This window comes from Eurosta solidaginis, chromosome 3 (genome assembly GCF_040869045.1).
Source record: "Eurosta solidaginis isolate ZX-2024a chromosome 3, ASM4086904v1, whole genome shotgun sequence".
NCBI lineage: Eukaryota > Metazoa > Arthropoda > Insecta > Diptera > Tephritidae > Eurosta > Eurosta solidaginis.
Window position 1 is genome coordinate 215,632,024 of NC_090321.1, and position 23,002 is coordinate 215,655,025.

Consider the following 23,002-nt stretch of genomic DNA (forward strand, 5'->3'; position numbering starts at 1 on the left):
TCTCGGCTGCCTTATCGAAAAGGCTCTACCTCGGAAAACTTTTGAAAACGTCCTATGTGAAAATTTGTTTCGAAAGATTCTCATCTCAAGGCGAATTCAGTACCAGGTGTTGTAATACCAACCGCTGATTGCTTCTTCTTGATTATTTTCCATACAGCGCCTTGTACTACAACATGTCAGTTAATCGGAATCAATGAAAATTTTCTTTTGACTTAACATTCTTCTGCACGGCGAATTGGTTGAATTCGCTTTGGCACCACCTGATATGGATTCGCCTCGGCTTAAAATTAATTGACTTAAGTGAGTTTATGAAAACATACTAAGGTAGGGCGTTTTTCTATCAATTTCTGAGAAAAGGCGTTTTTGAAGCGAATACTGAAATAAGGTGGTTTTGACAGATATTCTATAAGGTGTTTAAGAACTGGCAGCCGATAAAAGGTGATAATCCACTCAGCCGTCCATATGCAGATAAATACATATACTTAAAATAAAATAAAATCCTTCAACTTACCTTTGCAAACGTGTTATATCCTTGAAGGACTTGCCTGTCTTCGTTCGGATATCCATGTTAATTCCACTATCAACAGAGGAGCGTTTCGAAAAACGACTGGCATTAGGTGGACTTTGATTGCTAAAAAAAAAATTTGAAAAAATTTATTTAGATAGTCGCTATCAATATTCACAATACTTTTGTATTCAAAGTTCTTAGTGTTTTTTTAATCATTGCGCTATACGACAAAATATCTTTTTATACTCAGTTGAGCAGAGCTCACAGAGTATATTAAGTTTGATTGGATAACGGTTGGTTGTACAGGTATAAAGGAATCGAGATAGATATAGACTTCCATATATCAAAATCATCAGGATCGAAAAAAAATTTGATTGAGCCATGTCCGTCCGTCCGTCCGTCCGTCCGTTAATACGATAACTTGAGTAAATTTTGAGGTATCTTGATGAAATTTGGTATGTAGGTTCCTGAGCGCTCATCTCAGGTCGCTATTTAAAATGAACAATATCCGAATATAACCACACCCACTTTTTCCATATCGAAAATTTCGAAAAACCGAAAAAGTGCAATAATTCATTACCAAAGACAGATAAAGCGATGAAACTTGGTAGGTGAGTTGAACTTATGACGAAGAATAGAAAATTAGTAAAATTTTGGACAATGGGCGTGGCACCGCCCACTGTTAAAAGAAGGTAATTTAAAAGTTTTGCAAGCTGTAATTTGGCAGTCGTTGAAGATATCATGATGAAATTTGGCAGGAACGTTACCCCTATTACTATATATACGCTTAATAAAAATTAGCAAAATCGGAGAAGGACCACGCCCACTTTTAAACAAAAATTTTTTTTTAAGTAAAATTTTAACAAAAAATTTAATATCTTTACAGTATATAAGTAAATTATGTCAACATTCAACTCTAGTAATGATATGGTGCAACAAAATACAAAAAATAAAGAAAATTTTAAAATGGGCGTGGCTCCGCCCTTTTTCATTTAGTTTGTCTAGGATACTTTTAATGCCCAATCCTTTTGAAATTTGGTAGGGGCATAGATTTTATGACGCTAACTGTTTTCTGTGAAAATGGGCGAAATCGGTTGAAGCCACGCCCAGTTTTTATACACAGTCGTCCGTCTGTCCTTCCGCATGGCCGTTAACATGATAACTTGAGCAAAAATCGACATATCTTTACTGAACTTAGTTCGCGTACTTATCTGAACTCACTTTATCTTGGTATAAAAAATGAACGAAATCCGACTATGACCACGCCCACTTTTTCGATATCGAAAATTACGAAAAATGAAAAAAATGCCATAATTCTATACCAAATACGAAAAAATGATGAAACATGGTAATTGGATTGGTTTATTGACGCGAAATATAACTTTAGAAAAAACTTTGTAAAATGGTTGTGACACCTACCATATTAAGTAGAAGAAAATGAAAAAGTTCTGCAGGGCAAAATAAAACACCCTTGAAATCTTGGCAGGTATTACATATATAAATAAATTAGCGGTATCCAACATATGATGTTCTGGGTCACCCTGGTCCACATTTTGGTCGATATGGAAAACGACTTCACATATACAACTACCACCACTCCCTTTTAAAACTCTCATTAATTTGATACCAATATCGTACAAACACATTCTAGAGTCACCCCTGGTCCACCTTTATGGCGATATCTCGAAAAGGCGTCCACATAAAGAAATAAACCCCAGGCCCTTTTAAAATACTCATTAACGCCTTTCATTTGATACCCATATCGTACAAACATATTCTAGAGTCACCCCTGGTCCACCTTTATGGCGATATCTCGAAAAGGCGACCACCTATACAACTACCACCACTCCCTTTTAAAACCCTCATTAATACCTTCAATTTGATACCCATATCGTACAAACACATTCTAGAGTCACCCCTGGTCCACCTTTATGGAGATATTTCGAAACGGCGTCCACCAATAGAACTAAGGCCCACTCCCTTTTAAAATACTCATTAACACCTTTCATTTGATACCCATATTGTACAAACGCATTCTAGAGTCACCCCTGGTCCACCTTTATGGCGATAGCTCGAAACGGCGTCCAGCTATGGAACTAAGGATCCCTCCCTTTTAAAATACTCATTAGCGCCTTTCTTTTGATACCCATATTATACAAACAAATTCTAGGGTCACCCCTGGTCCACCTTTAGGGAGATATCTCGAAAAGGCGTCCCCCTATGGAACTAAGGATTACTCCCTTTTAAAATACTCAATAACACCTTTCATTTTATACCCATATCGTACAAACAAATTCTAGAGTCAACCCTGATCCATCTTTATGGCGATATCGCTAAATGGCGTCCACCTATAGAACTATGGCCCACTTCCTCATAAAATACTCTTTAATGCCTTTCATTTGATACACATGTCATACAAACACCTTCCAGGGTTTCCCTCGGTTCATTTTCCTACATGGTTATTTTCCCTTATGTTGTCACCATAGCTCTCAACTGAGTATGTAATGTTCGGTTACACCCGAACTTATCCTTCGTTACTTGTTTTCTTTGTAATGAACCAGGTTTTTTTTTTTTTGTAGAGATTGATCCCCGTTTTTCGAAGTTACCCTCCAAAACACAAATTTGTATTGGCTTTCAAAGTTCGAAATTGAGTCCATCGTTATATATGTTTTTTATTTATTGTTTTAAGATTAAAAGAGTAAAAATAATGCCGTATTCAACATTATATGTGTTTTTGAGCTTATATAACAGGTCTTGTATAGAGTAAAAAGGCTCATCTTCGAAAAAATAAAAGCGATAAATTACAAAGCTACATAAAAAAAAAGTTGACGGATCTGTTAACGCGACATATGTCACACGCTGAATCCGAAGCCGCTATCAGAATTGGCACAGCGGGTCCCAGTTCGGCCCTAACCTAAAATTCCAGTCATACCATTCGGTATTTTGAGCGAAGGGCCGAATGACGAAGCACACAACAACAATGACCAATTAGGTTAATTCTGATGTCGGACTCCGACTCAAGGCATCAAAATGCATTGGCAAATATTGCCGCATTATCAGATCCACCATAAATTTGTTTGCAGACGTGTAATTTATTGTTTTTAAGTTTTTCGAAGATCTGCTTATTAGCCCCTTATACCTATTACGTGAGCGTGAAGAGAAAGAATAAATTAAACAGCTCAAACAAGAACAGAAAGTAGACCATGCCCAAATTTTTACATTTTTGGTCTATTGGGTATATTTTAAAAACTGTAAATAAATTGGAATAGTTCTTAGAATATCCCTTTTTTGTTTATGGCTCAATCTATTCAAGAAAAGTTGGGTTGGTTCAATACTTGACCAGCTGACTTGCAGCGTACCTAAATATTCCTCATATTAAGAATCATAAATAAAATTTAAACAAACAAGTTGTTTTTTAACAAGTTCATGTCCTACATAATCAAGAACTTAATTAAAGAAATTCCAATCTCAGAGTTCTTTTTGAAATTGCACAATTTTTTAAAAGAATATCAGGCCGGAAAACTTTTGTTCTGTAAAGTAGTTAAATGAAACAAGTAAGGACGGGACTGTCTTCGGCTGTGCCGAAGACTTCATACCCTTCATGAATAGGGCTGAACAATAATCTTATCCCATTCGTAATCTCCAAATAATGCGCTATATAAGATAAGAAATATATAGTACATACCTAAACGATTTTAACAACTTCCCTGCTCCCATACAAAGCGCATTGAGAATGCCCCACGCCCATTATTTTTTTGTATTGCTTAATTGAATAATATGAATATATATTATAAAATATAATTTTTATAAATAATTTGACATATATTTACCTTATTTTGGCTATTTTATTTTGTGAGTCAAATGCGACTCCTGAACGTAGCAAAAACAATTTTGTTTGCCACGTTCAATGAGTCACATGTGAACATATGGGACCATAAGAAATAATTTAAGTTTTCGAATCACAATAATGGTAAATTGATATATAAATGTCAAAAGCGTGTATTAGTGTGCTTTTTTGTTTCGAAATTTTCTTTCATTTTCCTAAAGTTTAGGTCTTTTGATACACGCTCACATAGAATTCACAAATATATAACGACACGTTCATATCAAGAAAGCGTCTTTAAGTTGTATAAAGAAATGAGTTACATGTGACTCATGAACTTACTTCAATACGCTCTTGTGTGTCATATGACTCATTGGACAGGGAAGTTGTTAAGATAAATATAAAAAAATGGCAAAAAATCCCCTTATCTGAACAATCGGTTGTATGGGATATATATTATATATAGCTCCGATCAAAGTGATTTTTTCAGGAAATATTCTATGGTATATTAGAATAAATATCACCAAGTTTAACGTTTTTATATTGGAAATTAAGCGAGAAATTGCCAAAAATCTTTCTATCTGAACGATCGGTTGTATGGGATATATACTATATACAGCTCCGATCAAAGTGATTTTTTCAGAAAATCTTCTATGATATATTAAAATATATATCACCGAGTTTCACGTTTACACTTTCTAAATTAAGGGAGAAATTACCAAAAATCTTTCAATCTGAACGATCGGTTGTATGGGATATATACTATATATAGCTCCGATCAAAGTGATTTTTTCAGAAAATCTATGATATATTAAAATATATATCACCCAGTTTCACGTTTTTATATTGGAACCTAAGCGAGAAATGGCCAAAAATCTTTCTATCTGAACGATCGGTTGTATGGGATATATACTATATATAGCTCCGATCAAAGTGATTTTTTCAGAAAATCTTCTATGATATATTAAAATATATATAACCGAGTTTCACGTTTATACTTTCTAAATTAAGGGAGAAATGGCCAAAAATCTTTCTATCTGAACGATCGGTTGTATGGGATATATACTATATATATGTAGCTCTGATCAAAGTGATTTTTTCAGAAAATCTTCTATGATATATTAAAATATATATCACCGAGTTTCACGCTTGTAGTTTCTAAATTGCGGCAGGAATGACGAAAATCGTCTTATCTGAACGATCGGTTGTATGGGAGATATATGTTATAGTGGCCCGATCCTACCGGATCCGACAAGTGTCTAATATAATACAAAAATACATCCTTGTACCAAATTTCATTGAGATATCTCAAAATTTGAGGGACTAGTTTGCGTTCAAACAGACAGACGGACGGACGGACATACGGACATGGCTATATCAACCCAGTTTGTCGCCCTGATCAATTCGGTATACTTAATGGTGAGTCTATCTTCTATATTTCTCAACGTTACAAACATCGGACCAAAGTTAATATACCATTTCATGTTCATGAAAGGTATACAAATTTTTATACATTTTATCACTCTACTATTCGCCGGAAAATTTCACAAAGAGTGCTGTTGGACGAAAAATGTATGCAAAGAACGTGAAAGTCTAGGTAAAGTAAAAAACAAAATTTGCGCCTTCAAACAACATATTTTTTAATCAGCCCATTAATTGACCTTATGCTTACTACAAATGTGGATTAATGATAAGATATGCACGAAACGAGACCCCAGCAATGTTCCTTTGTACAGAAAATGAAAATTAAATAATCCCACAAAATTGTTGCATACTTCAAGGCGGAAAGTTATCTTTTTTCTCTGTGATATTTCACGATTTTCGACAAATATTCTCTTTGAGAGCATCCCTTGTAAAATTTTCTAGGCACCCCTTAAATGCTATTTTATGAGGCCCGAAAAAGGAGCCTAAAAAGCCCTTCGTAACTGGTTAAGGTATTTTACAAATTATTTTATTCTTTTTAAAATTTTACTTTATATACTTCCACATTATATTTTATACCTGCTTTAAATAATTCTTAAATCACTAAAGCAAAATATTGCGAAGATTTGTCCAGATCGGACTTGAAGTTATGGCATCGCCGAAGTTGCATAGTTTATTTAATAAATTCTCTAAAAACTGTGTATTAGCCGATAATTCTTAATTTTTTTTAGATATAACAAGTCAACTTGAAGAAGTTAACTAATTTCCGCCATTACGAGATGACAAATGACACTGAAGATTGCACAGCTAGGAAACCGGTAAGTATCCAAACCAAATTTGAAAAAGTATGTCATCATTCCCATATCATTAATGCATGCCTTTCTTAAGTAAATGTTTTGTAATCAAATTTAGTCATAAATACAACAAAAGTGAATTGCAGCTATTTTACAAAAACAGCACCAAAAACCATTTTGTATTACAACTTTTCTGGTCAGGTGAAACTTTTTGAAGTCAAATGAAATGTTTTTCAAATCAAAATAACCTTTGTTATTTCAAATTATGTTTCTTTCTTTTCAAATTAAAGCATTTTTATTTAAAATTAAACTTTGTTCAATTCAAGTGAAGCTTTTTTTCAAATCAAATTTGAAATAAAAATTTCATTTGAATAAAAAAAGTTTAATCTCAATAGAAAAATGTTTCATTTGACTTGAAAAAAGTTTCATCTGTTTTGAAAATTTTTTATTTGATTTGAAAAAGTTGCATCCGTTTTGAAAAGTTTCATTGGAACTAAAAAAAAAACTTTCTTTTGGCTTGAAAAAAAGTTCTTTTGATTTCAAAAACGTTTAATTTGATTAAGAAAAAAACTGTATCTGATTTGAAAAAAGTTTCATTTGAATTGTAGAAAGTTTCACTTGACTTAAAAAAGTTTCGTTTAGTTTAAAAAAAAGTGAATTTGATTTGAATATAGTTTCATATGGTTTGAATGGTTTCGTTTGATTTAAAAAAGGTTTAATTTGGTTTGAAAAAAGTTTCATTAGATGAAAATTTCCTTTCAATAAAAAAATATTTCATTTGACTTGAAAAGGTTTCATCTGTTTTGAAAAAAGTTGCATCCGTTTTGAGAAGTTTCATTTGAACTGAAAAAAGTTTATTTTCACTTGAAAAAAAGTTCTTTTGATTTCAAAGACGTTTAATTTGATTAAGAAAAAACTTTATCTGTTTCTTTTAGCCTAAAAAAAAGTTTATTAAAGCCTGAAAAAAGGTTCTTTTGATTTAAAAAATTTTTAATTTGATTAAGGAAAATACTTTATCTGATTTGAAAAACGTTTCATTTGAATTGTATAAAGTTTCATTTGACTTAACAAAAAGTTTCGTTTAGTTTAAAAAAAAAATTTATTTGATTTGCAAATAATTTAATATGGTTTGAAAAACGTTTCATTTCGATAGAAAAAAGTTTCACTTGTCTTGAGAAAAGTTTCATTTGATTTAAAAAAGGTTTAAATTGGTTTGAAAAAAGTCTCATCTGATTAGATGAAAGTTTCCTTCCAATAAAAAAAAAATGTTTCATTTGACTTGAAAAAAGTTTCATTTAGTTTGAAAAAGTTGAATTTGATTGAAACAAATATTCATAGGTTTGAAAAAAAGTTTCATTTGAATTAAAACTAGATTAATTTGATTTGAAAAAAGTTACATATGTTTTAAATAATTTTCTTTTAAATTAAAAGCAAATTATTTGTTTTTGCTTAAAAAAAGTTCTTTTTGGCTTGAAATAAAGTTCTTTTAATTATAAAAATGTTATATTTGATTTAAAAAACCTCATCTGATTTGAAAAAGGTTTAGTCTGGCTTAAAAAAAATCGTTTGATTTAAAAAAGTTTCATTTGATTTGAAAAAAGTTTTATTTGCATAGAAAAAATTTGTTTTTGATTTAAAAATACTTTAATTGGATTTAAAAAACAAAATTATCTGATTTGAAAAAAGTTTCATTTGACCTGAAAATGTTATACATTTACGAGTTTCTTTACAAACATACCTCGCAATGGCTACCGGACGCAAAAATACGCCATCATGACTGCGTTGCATATCCAAAGCATCAAAAGTATTGTAAACATGTTCGTTGTCTTTGACGTCATACAATTGTTCGTTGGTGTGCAGTGATTTCGAATGAGTATCAGTTAGCTGTAGAAAATAAAAAATTTAAATGCTTAATTAAATGAAATTATTATAAAAAGCAACTTGAGTAACCACAATTTCGTATTGCCTAGACTTTTAACGTTTCCGTGTGCTAACCGAGACACATTTAACAATCTTATAAAATTATTTTATTTATTTCTTTGTGTTTAACTGACAGCTCACTTTAGCTGATGGAGTATTATGCAAAAAAATAGATGAAAAAAAAGTCTAAAGATATAAAATCAAGTTCATGATTTTAGAATGTGAAGATTCAATTTGTGCTAAAATTTAAACTAAATTTATATCAATACTCCCTTATTCCTTAAAAATACAAAAGGCTTATAAAATTTTTAAATAATACGTTTCCATATAAACTAACAATTTTGAGATATTTATAAAACATTTTTTTTTTTATTACTAAGTGGGATAAAACATAAGCTAACTAGCAGATCCGCAAACATTGTTTGCCCGGCTTTGTTTTATTCGCATGAATTTTAAGAAGTTTTTATTTTTTGCTCGGTCTCTTTTTCTCTGTCCCGCTCCCTTTTCCTCTTCCTCTCTCTTTCTCTCTCAACGGATTGTTTTATCCCTCTCCGTCTATTTATCTCCCTTCCGGTTTCTCTATATCTTCATCTCTCTGGCTTCCTTCATTCTCCTTCTCCCGCTCCCCCTATCTCTCTATATTCGTTTAACTCTTCTTCCTTTTATTCGCTCCTCCCTCCTCATTTCTCTCTCACTACATATTTTTCTCTCTCACTCCGTATTTTAATATGCATTTCTCTCTATTCATATTTTCATCTCTCTCTGGTTGCCACACTTTCTCCAGCTCCCTCTATTTCTAACTCTATATTCGTCTAATTATCTCCTTATCCTCTCTTCGTGTTTCCTTTCCTTCGTTTTCTCTAACCGATTTTTCAACAAACCGCTTTCCAAAACGAAGTATTAATGTTATCGAATTACAAAAAGTCTTATTATAAATTAGATGCATTCGCATAGATCAGTTCATAGTAAATTACCCAGAATAGCTAAGTGCCTTATAATCTAGACAAAGAAGCTATCAATGTACACAGTCTCATCCAAAACATGATTTTTTTTAGAATTGATCGGTCTCTGTGGAAGTTCCAGAAAAAATTTGACAGCAACGCGCTCTGGGTATCTTTGCTAACTTGGAAACTTTAAAAAAGTCGGCTGTATGCAGTGGGAGATCATGTAATAAATTTTGCCTTTACTAATCTTATAAAAGTTCTAACAAGAGAGTATTTATAAGGCTTTGATCGGATTTGTTACATAAATGCCTTGTATGTGACGCCGAAATCAAAACGATATGATATGCAAATGCAGACATTGTCCTTGACAAAATTATTGACGATAGCATCGCTGAACTAAAATCTTCCGACATATATATCAAATGCATAACCAAATATGTAGATGTTATTGTAACGAATTTACTTGCAAATCCCCTTATTTGCCCTTTTGCTAAGTTCGTATCACTAAACTGTTGAATGCGTAACTCCAATATTGAATAATGGAAAACTGGCCTTTATTAAAGTACTTCGCAATAACACTTATACTTTGCAGCTAGCTGGCTTAATAACCAAACTGATAGCTTAAATGAAACTGACTTTCAAAATAATACTGCTATTGCTCGCTAGATAGCGTCTTAATCGAAACTGCCCATAGCGCCTCTACCGCTGATGCTTTTATACTGTGATTTCCTCGTGGCATCTTCTAGGCACTTCCAGAATTTTACTTAGTTAGTTATACATTTCTCAGCTACAACTACAGATGTATAATTTCTCATTTGAGTAATACTTGCACAAATTATTGCCCTCTCTTGTGACAACTCAGATAAGATATATGCATGTGTTTGTGCATTGTGTCTCCGCTGCTCGTATACGTACATATGTGTAGACGCAATTATTGATTCGTTTATGTAGATACATAATGATTGAATTATTGATGTGAATTCACGTCACTGCTTAGCATCGGCCTAGAGATGGCAGCAACCCTTAGTTTTGCTAATATTGGCAACACTGCCCTCCACCTAAGTCTGATCGACCCGATCAGACAAATCTCTCGATCTAAACGCTGCTAGCATCGCCAAATGCTTGTATGCGGTAGATGACACCACTGATCGTCTTTGCAACTCTGTACGGGCCTTCCCAACTGCACTGATATTTGGATGGAACACCTTTCCGCTGGTGAGGGTTGTATAGCAGTACCAAATCTCCCTCCCGGAAACCTTCCAAATTATTTTCCTTGTCGTACCTGTGTTTCATCTTACTACTCATTATCCTGGATCGTTCTCTCGCACTCTGTTGCTTGGCCAATGAACTACTTCGTAGAGCTTGCGCTTGACGGATTGGCTTCGCATAATCAGTATCGTTCCCACGTTTCACAACAGTAGTGCGCTCCGGCTTGAAACTACCCTCGCATTCTTTCTCGGAAATTCGTTGCTTCGTTTTCCTGCGTCTTTTAAGTTTTGTCAATGCCAGTGCTTCTCTCGCAGGTACTTTTGGTTTTGCTTTATTTGGCCCATTCGATCTATTAAACTTTGCCTTTGACTTCTGTGGTTTTTGTCGAGTCTTCTCCACCAGTACTCGATTACTACTGAATCCTTTCTGCAAACTGAAGATAAGTGGTATATCCTGGTTCTTATAACACATCACCCTTTTCTGCATATCGATATTGATGTCATGGTCAACCAAGAAGTCCACTCCCAATATGACTTCGTCAACGATCTCCGCCACAACGAATTTGTGTAAAACCATAACCTTCCCAATTAAGACTTCACAGATCACTTCTCCCCGGACTTGGTTATACTCGCCAGTGACCGTACGCAACCTCGCTCCGGGTAATGACTTTACACTCCTGTAGACCAAATCAGATCGTATCAAGGAATGAGATGCGCCCGTATCTACAGTCAGTACACGCTCCTTGCCGTCGACATTCCCTCTGACGGTAAGACTGCTTGATTTCCTTCCAATTTGCGACACAGATATAACAGGACATTCAATAGCTGGATCTAGCTCTCGATCTCTACATCTTACTCGCTCTTGCTCATCCCCTCCAGCTTTGCGTTTACGGCCACCCACATTGTTGGAACTATTAGGACCAAGATCGCAATGACGTGCAATGTGACCGGACTTCCCGCATTTGAAGCATTTGATAACTTTTTCACTCCGCTTTTGCGATCCTTTCAGCGCCTCCAGTATTGCGTCTACCCACTCTGGCCTTTCTACTTCCACACGGCGTGCTTTGAAAACTGGCTTACACAGAAGCGACGCTGTTTCCTGAATCAGAGCTTTGACACCGTCTCTGCAAATGTTGGCTTTGAGTTTGCGTATGTGGCTCTCTTCGTTTCGACGTCCCGTATGCCATTTATAAAGCTCTGAATTTTTACTCTTTCGGTGTATTCCACGGGTGCGTCGGCGTTCGCCAAATGTGCAAGCCTTTCGACATCTGACGCAAACTCCTGCAAAGTCTCATTAGCTTTTTGGTAGCGGTTTTGCAACTCTATTTGGTGTATCTTCTTCCTGTGTTCGCTTCCGTATAGCCTCTCTAGAGCGCTCATCAATGTTTCGTAGTTGTTCCGCTCTCCCTCGGGAATAGTCTGTAGGATTTTAGCAGCAGATCCTTTCAATGCCACGAATAGTGCAGCAACTTTATCATCAGCACTCCAGTTGTTCACTGCAGCGGTCTTCTCAAACTGAATCTTAAACACCTGGAAAGGAACAGAGCCGTCAAAAGATGGAGTTTTTACCTTCGTATTGCTTGCTAAAACAACTGGAATTAGTTGCAACTCCTGTATATGACCTCGCAATGTTTCAATCTCGGCATCGATTTTGTTTTCAAGTTGCAAACTTTTTGTGTTTTGCGCCTCCGTCTTCGAAGAAATACGTCCTCTTGCTCTTCCAGTTGTGCAGAGATCTGCGCTGATATTTATGCCGACATTTCGGATATTCATGCCTTTTGTGCTTCAATCTTCGATGTTATACGGTTCTCCTGCGATTCCAGTTGAGATGCTATACGTGTCTCCTGTGATTCCAGTTGGGATGCCATATATGTCTTCTGTTCTTCGAGCTGTGTTTCCATCTTGGATGTAATTCAACATTTGTTGTTTCAACATTTCTGTCATTTGCGACGACTTTGATGTTACTGTCGATGTTTGTGCAGATATTGCAGCCAAAATCATGTTCAAGTCTGTGCTCGTAACTGTCTGCGATGTTTCGTTTTTCTCTTCAATTTTTGTTGTTGTCTCGTCCCCATCAGGATAAAAGACATACTCGTCCACATCGATTCCTTGCGACTCCATTACCTCTCGTAGCCGTGCTTGAAGCTCGATCTTATTGCCGGTTGTATTCAATCCACGGTTCTCCAACTCCTTTTTCAGTTGCTGGATCTCCAATTCACTCAACTTTGCCATGTCCAAGTTGTATTCCCAATCTTCGGAATTTATTCAACAATTCCTCTTCTGACACCAATTGTAACGAATTTACTTGCAAATCCTCTTATTTGCCCTTTTGCTAAGTTCGTATCACTAAACTGTTGAATAAATAACTCCAATACTGAATAATAGAAAAATGGCCTTTATTAAAGTACTTCACAATAACACTTATACTTTGCAACTAGCTGGCTTAATAACCAAACTGATAGCTTAAATGAAACTGACTTTCAAAATAATACTGCTATTGTTCGCCTCTTAATCGAAACTGCCCATAGCGCCTCTACCGCTGATACTTTTATACTCTGTGATTTCCTCGTGGAATCTTCTAGGCGCTTCCAGAATTTTACTTAGTTAGTTATACATTTCTCAGCTACAACTACAGATGTATAATTTCTTATTTGAGTAATACTTGCACAAATTATTGCCCTCTCTTGTGACAACTCAGATAAGATATATTGTTTGTGCATTGCGTCTCCGCTGCTCGTATACGTACATATGTGTAGACGCAATTATTGATTCGTTTATGTAGATACATAATGATTGAATTATTGATGTGAATTCACGTCACTGCTTAGCATCGGCCTAGAGATGGCAGCACCCCTTAGTTTTGCTAATATTCGTAACAATATATTCGCCGTAGTTAAGGTCAAAGACGTAGATGAAATTCTAGGATCATTCAATAGACAACACACAAAAATACAATTTACAATAGAAAAAGAAATGGACAACAGACAGGTGTTCCTGTACATAGAAATACACAAATCCAATAACAAACTAACAACTAACTGGTACACAAAATCCATAGCATCATCAAGACTAATTAACTATCATTCCAACCACCCATGGACGCAAAAGAAGAACACCATTATCAATTTTAGATCGAAAATTTACACCTTGAGCGACCAGGGGCCCTATTCAATAACTATGAGTTTTGAAATGTACATTTTTCTTTCATACAAATTATATACATTTTAAAATTCACAGTTACTGAATAGGGCCCCAGGAGTTCATAAATCACAACAGAGAGAAAGTGATACACATATTACGCAAAAATGGTTATCCAGTCAATACAATAGACAATTTAATACAAGTAGCAATAAACAAAAACAAACACAAGAACCTAAACACAGCAAATAGCGAAAATACCAAAAAACATACATTAGCGTTACATACATACCACACCTAACAGCCAACAAAATATTACACAAAATCAACACAAGCTATGCACACAAACGAAATCATCATTTACGAAATTCGATGTCATTGTAACGAAGGAGAGAAATGTAACAAAGTTTATATCGGCACAAAAAAAAGATCACTAGGAACGAGAATAAAGGAACATAAACTAGATGCAAAAAACAACAAAAGCAACACAGCACTGGCCCAACACCTTACGGAAAAGAAAGACACAGCTGATTTCGACAACGCAACAATACTGGATGTGGAGAAAAGAACGCGTAGAAGGATGACACTAGAGGGGCTGCGCATAAAACAGAAACTACCAACAACGATTAACTTTAAAGAGGACGTTGATAATATTAATTGTGCCTATGCGATGCCAATAACAAACAATGTCTGGAGGTGGAAAGTGCAATATTGTTTTTAATGTTAATAGACGATATTTTAATGAGTAAATGTCGGTGTGATTTATAATTATTGTTCTTATTGTTTCGTTATTAATATGTATACTTATATTTTTTAAAGAAATGTGACAAAAACCACTGGTTTAAACAATGTAAGTGATTTAATATTCAACATTAACACCAATTATTGTATTTGTAACATATATGTTTTTCGTATTTAATAAATAGATTCCCTGAGGAAGACACGAAAATGTGTCGAAACGCGTCGGAAATAAAAAAAATAAACTTGTCCTATTTAATTAAATCGGCCTAAAAGCTCCAAATTCATATTAAATAAAAGGGTGGTTTCAGATAGAGACTTTGCTATCAAACTGTTATTACCCTAAGTAACATAGTTTTAACGACTTACAGAATATTTATTAAGACTCAGCGGTAGATTTCCAAATGTACTCTTTTTATTTTGCTTGTGACGTTCTTCTTCTAGACGATAAATGGTTGATACGAGGGACTTATGTCTGTGAGGGGAAAAAATGTTAAAATATATTGATGATTCATAAAGTACTTATACAAACCCTTTGATATGAGCAATATCTAATGGTGTGTGACGTGCATTATCCTTGATCTTTAAAGCATTGTGATTCCATTTATACAAAATGGTGGCTAATTCTATGTGATTACGCCTACAGGCCCATGCCTATTAAAAAATAAAAATTTAAAAATTAAATGGTCTGTTTACCCAAAATATTTATAAAGAAAGACCTTATTCTGTAACTCGTTTAAAAAAAAAATTCATCCTAGTTATAAAAAAAAAATATCTGACCGCTTTCGAATCGCATTTTATTTCAAATAAGGCCCCAGAACTACCGCTTGTACTCACCATCGGTGTAAAACCATAAACATCTTGACTCAACGCATCGATTTCAGTTTCTAGTATAATATTCGGATTCTCATTGCGCCAATTTAGCAGAGCGCAAACAAGCTTGGAATAACCCAGCGCAGCGGCCAAATGCAATAGCGTCATACCTTTAAACCCGCTACACCAATTACTAGCATTTTGCAGCCAAGCACGTTTCATAAGCTGTTGACAATAGCTTACCAATTGCTCTTCGAAATTCTTATGCAACAAAAGAGTTTGTTGTTCGAACTAAAACAAAGATAAAAGTCTATTATTTTATCATTTGACAACGTCAATTTAAAACTTACTAAACTAACTGATGCTTCCGTTTTGACTAGCATTTTTTCATCGATTAAAGCCAAACGATTGAGCAACGTAAATTTGTATAGACAATCATTGGTCTGCGCATCGAAGGGTGGTTCTTGACAAAGTGGACGCTTATACTCGAATAAAACCGTATCGGAAATTATATAATTGTTGCAGGAAACTTGCAATGTAGCGAAGCCGGCTTCATGCGGTGGACAAAAACAGCGTAAAACGCCGCCTTGTATTAGCTGTGTCGGCACCGGTTGTGAATCGAAGAGCAAAGTGTATGTGGCATTTGCTGTCCATGGACCAGCTACTAATACTTTTACACAACCCTCTGTATATGCCCATTCTGGACTGAAATCACAAATGTTAAGCAATTTTTTATCGCTACCAATGGCGGTGTTGCCACGCGTTTGAGTATTACTATTCAATTGTTCTAATGAACTATGTATATTAAGTTGTTGTTGTTGTTGTTGATGTGAGTGATGTTGTTGCTGTTGCTGCATATTTTGTTGCTGTTGTTGTTGTTCAAGCACAGTATTCGTTAATGCTTCTTTATCATCTAAATCCAATTCAGGAAATTCGACTAACATATCGAATGCATCCAAATTGGCAAACACATCGTCGGCATCCTCATCATCAGCCTCACAACTTACAACACCTGGCACAAGAATTGCATCGTCACTTTGTCCAGCGCAATTGCTACTCAAGAAATCAATGGAGTTAAGCATTTGCTCCTCCACAGCTGCTGCTTCCGCCGCTGCTGAAGTTGCGATTTTCTGGTTAGCTACGCCTCCGAAAGACATATTCGCAATGAGCGTGCGTTGTATATCCTCCTGTGACAGATCGAGTGTCTCGTTAAGGAAGCTCAATGAATCGTTTAAATCGTGCGTGGAATGTAAAGATGCTTGCCGTTGTTGATGTTGGTTCTGTTGTTGTTGTTGAACAGCATTAGCGTTGTTGCTCATATCCAATGATTCAAAATCAATTGTATGACTTTGTTGTTGTTGTTGTTGCTCTGTTTCACAATTTTCCTGGGAGTTAAGTTTGGTTTGTCTATTTTGTTTTTGTTGTTGCTGTTGTTGTTGTTCGTGTTGGTGTTGTACATTGTTTACTGTGGCACCATCGTTGGAAGCACCAATATTTACACAACCATTTGTAGCGCTATCGCTGTTGTACTCTGTTACTTGATTGTTGCTGTTACAATTGTTGCGGTTGTTGTTTTTGGAAGTATTTACAGATTGTTTCAAGTCTCCTTCGGAGGACATCTAAACAGAATGGACGACATCAAAAAAATGCTTAGTACAAATAGTAAAAGGACTTTGGTAATTAAAGTATTATAACATAATTTGAAAGCGTCCCTGACAGACGGTGTCCTGTTCGAGCTTAGGTCTAATAATAATAACTTAGAGAGTTTATCTTCTAATTTGTGACATTTTAATCCTCCAAATTGGCGAAGCCTACAAGTTTAAAGCCGACTCCGGACGGCATCTGTAGAGAAGCTTTTCACTTGAGCAATACAATGTTAAATGTCTGTGCTGCTGTTTTCAGTTTCTGAGAAGGATCGGCGAGATATAAACGATATGTTGTCGAAGGGCCATAAATCTACTATCGATAGCAAACGTCATCGTTGACTTATCGATTGGCTATAGGAAAAATTTTGATTTGTTATCGAAAATTATCCATAAAATAGCAATTTGTTGTCGTAAAGTTATCGAAAAATTATCGATTTGTAATCGAAAAAATATCGATTTTCTTAAGATACAATGTTATCGAAAAATATCGATTTTCTATCGCTATTATCGATTTCTTACCAAAAAAATATCGATCTGTTATCATTATATTATCGAAAAAATATCGATTTGTTGTCAACAAGTTAGCGATTTGTTATCGAAAAATTATCCACATTTTTAAATAACAAATCGAAGTTTTTTTGATAAAACACCAATAACTTTTCGATAATAAACCGATAACACGACCACAGTCTGCCCACAGGAATCCGATAATAATAACGCCCCAACAGGTTTTCATATTCAAAATAAATGATTTTTGTTCAACCTTCCCAAATTATTTAAATATTTACCACAAATGATCCCGAAATAGTCGCTAAATAATCGCGAAAATATTTCGGAATGGCTCCACAACACAGGATGATCCTATAACGATCTCAAAAAAGTATCCACACAATACCAATTAGTCCTGCAAATAACCCTGAAATATTTTCTAATACCTTCATTTTGAGAAATAATAAACAATAATCCCGAAATGGTCTCAAAATAGTCCCGGACCGATCCCAACATTACTTAAGTAGCTTCGAAATGGTTCCAAAATTATTCGTTCGGGAAGTATTTCAATATAGTCCTGGAAATAGTCCTATCATGGGCGCAAAAATATACTATCGGGACGTTATATATGATTTTTCTGCTTTGAGGAATAACAACTATTTCCAGACCCTTTTAATCACATAAAGTTGAGTTTATATTACTTCTAACAGAGCACTTCCTCTTTCAACCTATTGTATACCTCTCTCTCATCTTACCGGTCTCCCCGAGCTTCACCTGTCCATTCGGTCCCTCACCCTTTTTCGTCCCTTTCCGGTCTCAATCAATAAACTTTTCTCGTCCTTGCACTCTCCGGCTTCCTTCAGTCGATCCATCTAAATCTTCATATTGCTCTGCTACTCGCACTCTTTTTGCTCTCTGAATTGAAACATGAAAGATTTTTTTGGATATACATTAGGCCGGGTCGATTTGTGGGGAGGCAAAAAAATCGCCCATTGCTCTGTGAAAATCATATTCTAGGGATCAAAATAAGAAACTTTGCCGAAGGAACCATACCTCTAAAACGAATTCTGATGTCCCCCCCTTTGGGTCGTAGGGGCAAATTTTGAAAAATTCCACTTTGAAATGCCTATGTTTTTTCTTTTTGGATTTTATTTTTCTCTTTAAAAATTTATTTAGTCAGAACATATGTAAATGAAAAAATGAATTTAACTTAGTAATAGAAAAGAAATTTAAAAAAATTATTAGAAATTAGCGTTTTTACAACCCCCTTTTAAAACCAAGGCATCACTGTGATGCATTTGCATGTCGTAAACATAGTTGTGTGGGTTTTTTATTCAACCGTTTTAAAAAATGAAGGTATCACTGTGACACAATTGCAGATCGTAAAATTGCTTGTGTTGTTTTTTTTAAGCCACCACAAGACACAGCAGGTAGAATTGAAATTGCCCCTACCCAAAAGTTCGACCCAAAGGGGGGGACATCAGAATTCGTTTTAGAGGTATGGTTCCTTCGGCAAAGTTTCTTATTTTGATCCCTAGAATACGATTTTCGAGCGATTTTTAAATCGACCCGCCCTAATATACATACATATCTGTCTTCGCAGAGCTATACGATGAAAAAACTATTTTTCGCACCTGAACCTCCACCACCTGGACCTCCTTTCCGGAAAAAGGTTATACTTTAAGACAAGGTATTGAGCTATCAAATATTTAGCTACCCAACCCGCCCCATAGACCGCTATCTATTTTGGATCTTTTAAAAGTGGGCGGTGCCACACCCATTGTTCAAAATTTTTCTAATTTTCTATTTTGCATCATAGGGTCAACGCACCTACCAAGTTTCATCGCTTTATCCGTCTTTGGTAATGAATTATCGCACTTTTTCGGTTTTTCGAAATTTTCGATATCGAAAAAGTGGGCGTGGTTGTAGTCCGATTTCGTTCATTTTAAATAGCGATCTGAGATGAGCGCCCAGGAACCTACACACCATCAAGATATCTCAAAATGTACCCAAGTTATCGTGTTTACAGACGGACGGACGGACGGACATGGCTAAATGAATTTCTTTTTTTCACCCAGATCATTTTGATATATAGAATCTATATCTATCTCGATTAGTTTATGCCGTTACGGATTACCGTTATGCGAACAAAGTTAATATACTCTGTGAGCTCTGCTCAGCTGAGTATAAAAACTTTTAAATTGGCTTACCCTTAACGCATCACTGTTGCTATTCTCAACACTCGCATTCAGTTCATCCAGCTCACTTGAATGTTCGGTAATTAAATTTTCATCAACTCTTGTGGTTTCCGAATCCAATGTATCGTCAATGGACGATTGTTTATGATGACCCATATTATCATTCATAATCAAATGAACAGAGGGTGATGCGTTTACCCCCATAGTGGCCGCCGTCGTAGCTTTAGAACGACTCGTTGAAGAAGTTGCATGCGATTGAGTGTGTTGTTGCTGTTGTTGATGTTTTTGCAAAGGATTATTATTATTGCTACTTAAACCTAGTGTTGTAGGGCTGACTGGTGTCGACGGCTGATGCTCTGGAGACATACACATTGGCTCTACTGTCGACAACGGTGCCGCCGACGATGATGTTGAAGTTGATAGGGGTGAGGATGATGAAGCTGAAAATGTCGTTGTATTTGCTGATTGTTGTTGCTGCTGTTGCTGTGTGCTTGCACGCATTTGGGGTTGCGAGTTTGTATGTGAGTGCGCATGTGGGTGCTGTTCGGTTATATGTGAGGAAGGGTTGACGACGGAGGACATATTTATGTCATTCGTTGTTTGATTCTCCTGTTGTTGTTGTTGTTGCAGTCTGTTATTAGTTGATGTTAAAGAAATATCGTTTTGCTGTTCTTGCTTATTGAAGCTGTAATTGCTATTATTATTTATGTTTTGTTGTTGCTGCTGCTGCTGGTGAGGTGTCAATACTAATTGGGTACAACTGCCACCACCACCACTACCACTGCCGTTGCGGTTAGAAGTATTATAAGAATTGATTTGCTGGCAATTTGTGGCCATATGGTTGGGATTTCCAATTAGTTCAGCCTCATTCACTCCTTCCACCATATTGTCACCCATTGTTTCGCCTCCTCTTTGCTGCTGCTGCTGCTGCTCAATTGCCGAAGCATTTGCTGAGGCTGCTGTTATTGTTGTTTTTGTTATTTGTAAGCGATGATTTACATGTGAATTATTATTATTGCCATTGTTGACATTATTACTGCTGCTGTTGCCGCTATTATTGTTGTTGTTGTTGTTATTATGGTTGTGGTTATTTGTATTATGATTAGCTACAAATCGTTGCAAATTTAATTGATTGTTATGATTGCTGTTGGATATTATTGATGAGTTTTGATTGAAATTCGATTGCTGTTGTTGCTGTTGACTGTGAAGTTGTTGTTGTTGTTGTTGTTGCAGTAACATATTATTTCTTGCTGTCATCTGCCTGTAGTGTTGATGCTGCTGTTGATAGGAAGCTTGTTGTTGTTGTTGTTCGTTGTGTTGAGGTGGAATGATTTGGAATTTAATCGCTGACTCTTGCGGCAATGTTTGTTGTTGTATATGATGATGCGTTGCATGATACTGATGATGATGTTGCTGCTGTTCGCTGGCATCACGTAAACGCCGCTCCGACCAACGCGCATACAGCTTTTGTCCTACCACAACATTCGGTGTGCCGCTCGTACCTTGTCCATAGCCATCGCTAAGACTGAGACGTTTTTCGTTGTTAACTGATTTCAACAACGCCGGTCGTCGCATAACCGGATGTGTACAGGTTTTGCCATCGGCACATGCAGTATCACCACATCCACAATCCAGTTGTTTCACCAAAGCAGCTTGGCGTGACAAACGTTGCTTCTCCATTAGCTGACATACCAGCGATTCGACTGTCTCGGCGTTCTGCGTTATTAAAATATATTTGAAAGGAAAACTTTGCGATTTTATTGAGGACTTTACTTACCGATATTTCGATATCATTGCCGGAATCTGAGTCATCTTCGGAAGTTACTGTCGATACTAGCGACGAGACAGTGGGTTGTTTTAGTCATTACAACAAATAAATATAAAATAAAATTCAAATGAGCTGAGCATAGGACAAGTTTTTTGTTTTCGTCTACATCAATAAAATGAAAGAAGAATTTTTGTATCTAATGAAGGAAAGAGACACTTGAATAGAGTCAGACTCCTGGAAGCTTTGAACTTTCAGATGCAATTGCTCCGATGAATCGAATTCAAGGAAATGATGTTGGGGGCTGATGAATAGAACTTTTCATGAGACTTTAAGCAGGTTGATTCATTCCAATGTGAGGAACCATTCCGAGCGCCTTTCACCAAGAAGTACACAGAGGGATTATTTCAAGAAGGTTACTACTTCCGGACGGTTGCTTCTGAGTATTCTCTTTGCAGCCACTGAACATCCGTCTGGTGGTGAGTCTATGAGAGGGGATGACAGTCTGGCAAGACATAATCAGTTCATGGGCAAGCTGGTGTATTCCATCGACAGCGTCTGGATATCCACTCTCTATAGAAACGTGTATCGTAATATCTTGCAACTCAGAGTCAGGTGTGAGCTGGGCTTGGTCTCATAAACCACATTCAAATGAAAAGAAAAAAAAAAAAGAAATCGTATAATAAGACACCACGTCTACTATGCAGACCATTATAAATGTTTATAGGTCCACAATATAGGCATACACCTGGAATGTTCGGCCCCGCGATGGAGTTGGAGCCCGGCTACTTCATATTCTAGAGAATGCAAGAACTAACATCACCGCTTTTCAAGATGTTCTATGGATAAAATATATAAATGAGATCAATAAAACAGGTGGCACTTACTGGATTGGGCAAGTAGTTTTAGTGTCGAGAGAAACTTCGTCGTCATGCATTGTTGTTTGAGCATTCGGATAAACATCTAGCTATAAACCAGTGCTGCTGCTCTCATCAGCACAATGCAACACGATGGAATGCATTAGCACTGAGACCCTATCTCTAGGGCACGATGAAGAAAAAGGATTGAAACCAAAATAAATGTAACTATCTACAAGGAGCCTTGAGATTGAATGCAACGAGAAAAGTGTGCGGGCGGTGCCATGAGCAGAAATGAGAAGCGATAAGTTAAGCAGAAAAAAAAATAGATATAGATAGGTGTGAATAGCGAATAGGCCAGGGCGAACTCCTGTTTAAATGAAAACATGGACCCGGTAACTGATGTCCAGATAATGCAGAAATTGTGGAGGGAAAGGAAGATCCTGCTATCTGCAACAAATATTGCGAAATCAGCCATCTTAGTATCGCACACAAAAGACTGTGGCCCATTGTGGGCAGGGTGATTTGACATTTCCAGTGTGGCTTCAGACCTAATAAATGTACCATGAGGCTGATGGATGGATGCTAATAGTATCAGCGGCTTAGGAGTCTCTCAAAGTAAAGTTCTGACATGCTGATGCTTACAAATTGCCACGACGAGTACGAAGGAAGCTTAAACAATTATCTTTATGCTGATATCAACATAGTCCAACAAATTAAAACAAACAAATTCACATAC

At 36.0% G+C, this 23,002-nt stretch overlaps 1 protein-coding gene across 4 annotated transcripts in view; it reads right to left on the reverse strand.

The window, feature by feature from the left end:
- Camta (Calmodulin-binding transcription activator) overlaps positions 1-23,002 on the reverse strand; it is a 233,584-nt gene that overhangs the window by 27,611 nt on the left and 182,971 nt on the right. For all 4 annotated transcript variants that reach the window (XM_067775046.1, XM_067775044.1, XM_067775047.1 and 1 more), the window contains exons 8-15: positions 21,419-21,474; positions 19,654-21,357; positions 15,659-16,927; positions 15,333-15,599; positions 15,028-15,149; positions 14,865-14,970; positions 8,286-8,431; positions 512-631 (exon numbers count right to left, since the gene is read on the reverse strand). In XM_067775046.1, coding sequence (XP_067631147.1) covers positions 512-631; positions 8,286-8,431; positions 14,865-14,970; positions 15,028-15,149; positions 15,333-15,599; positions 15,659-16,927; positions 19,654-21,357; positions 21,419-21,474 — 3,790 coding nt within the window. The remainder of the gene's footprint in view (positions 1-511; positions 632-8,285; positions 8,432-14,864; positions 14,971-15,027; positions 15,150-15,332; positions 15,600-15,658; positions 16,928-19,653; positions 21,358-21,418; positions 21,475-23,002) is intronic.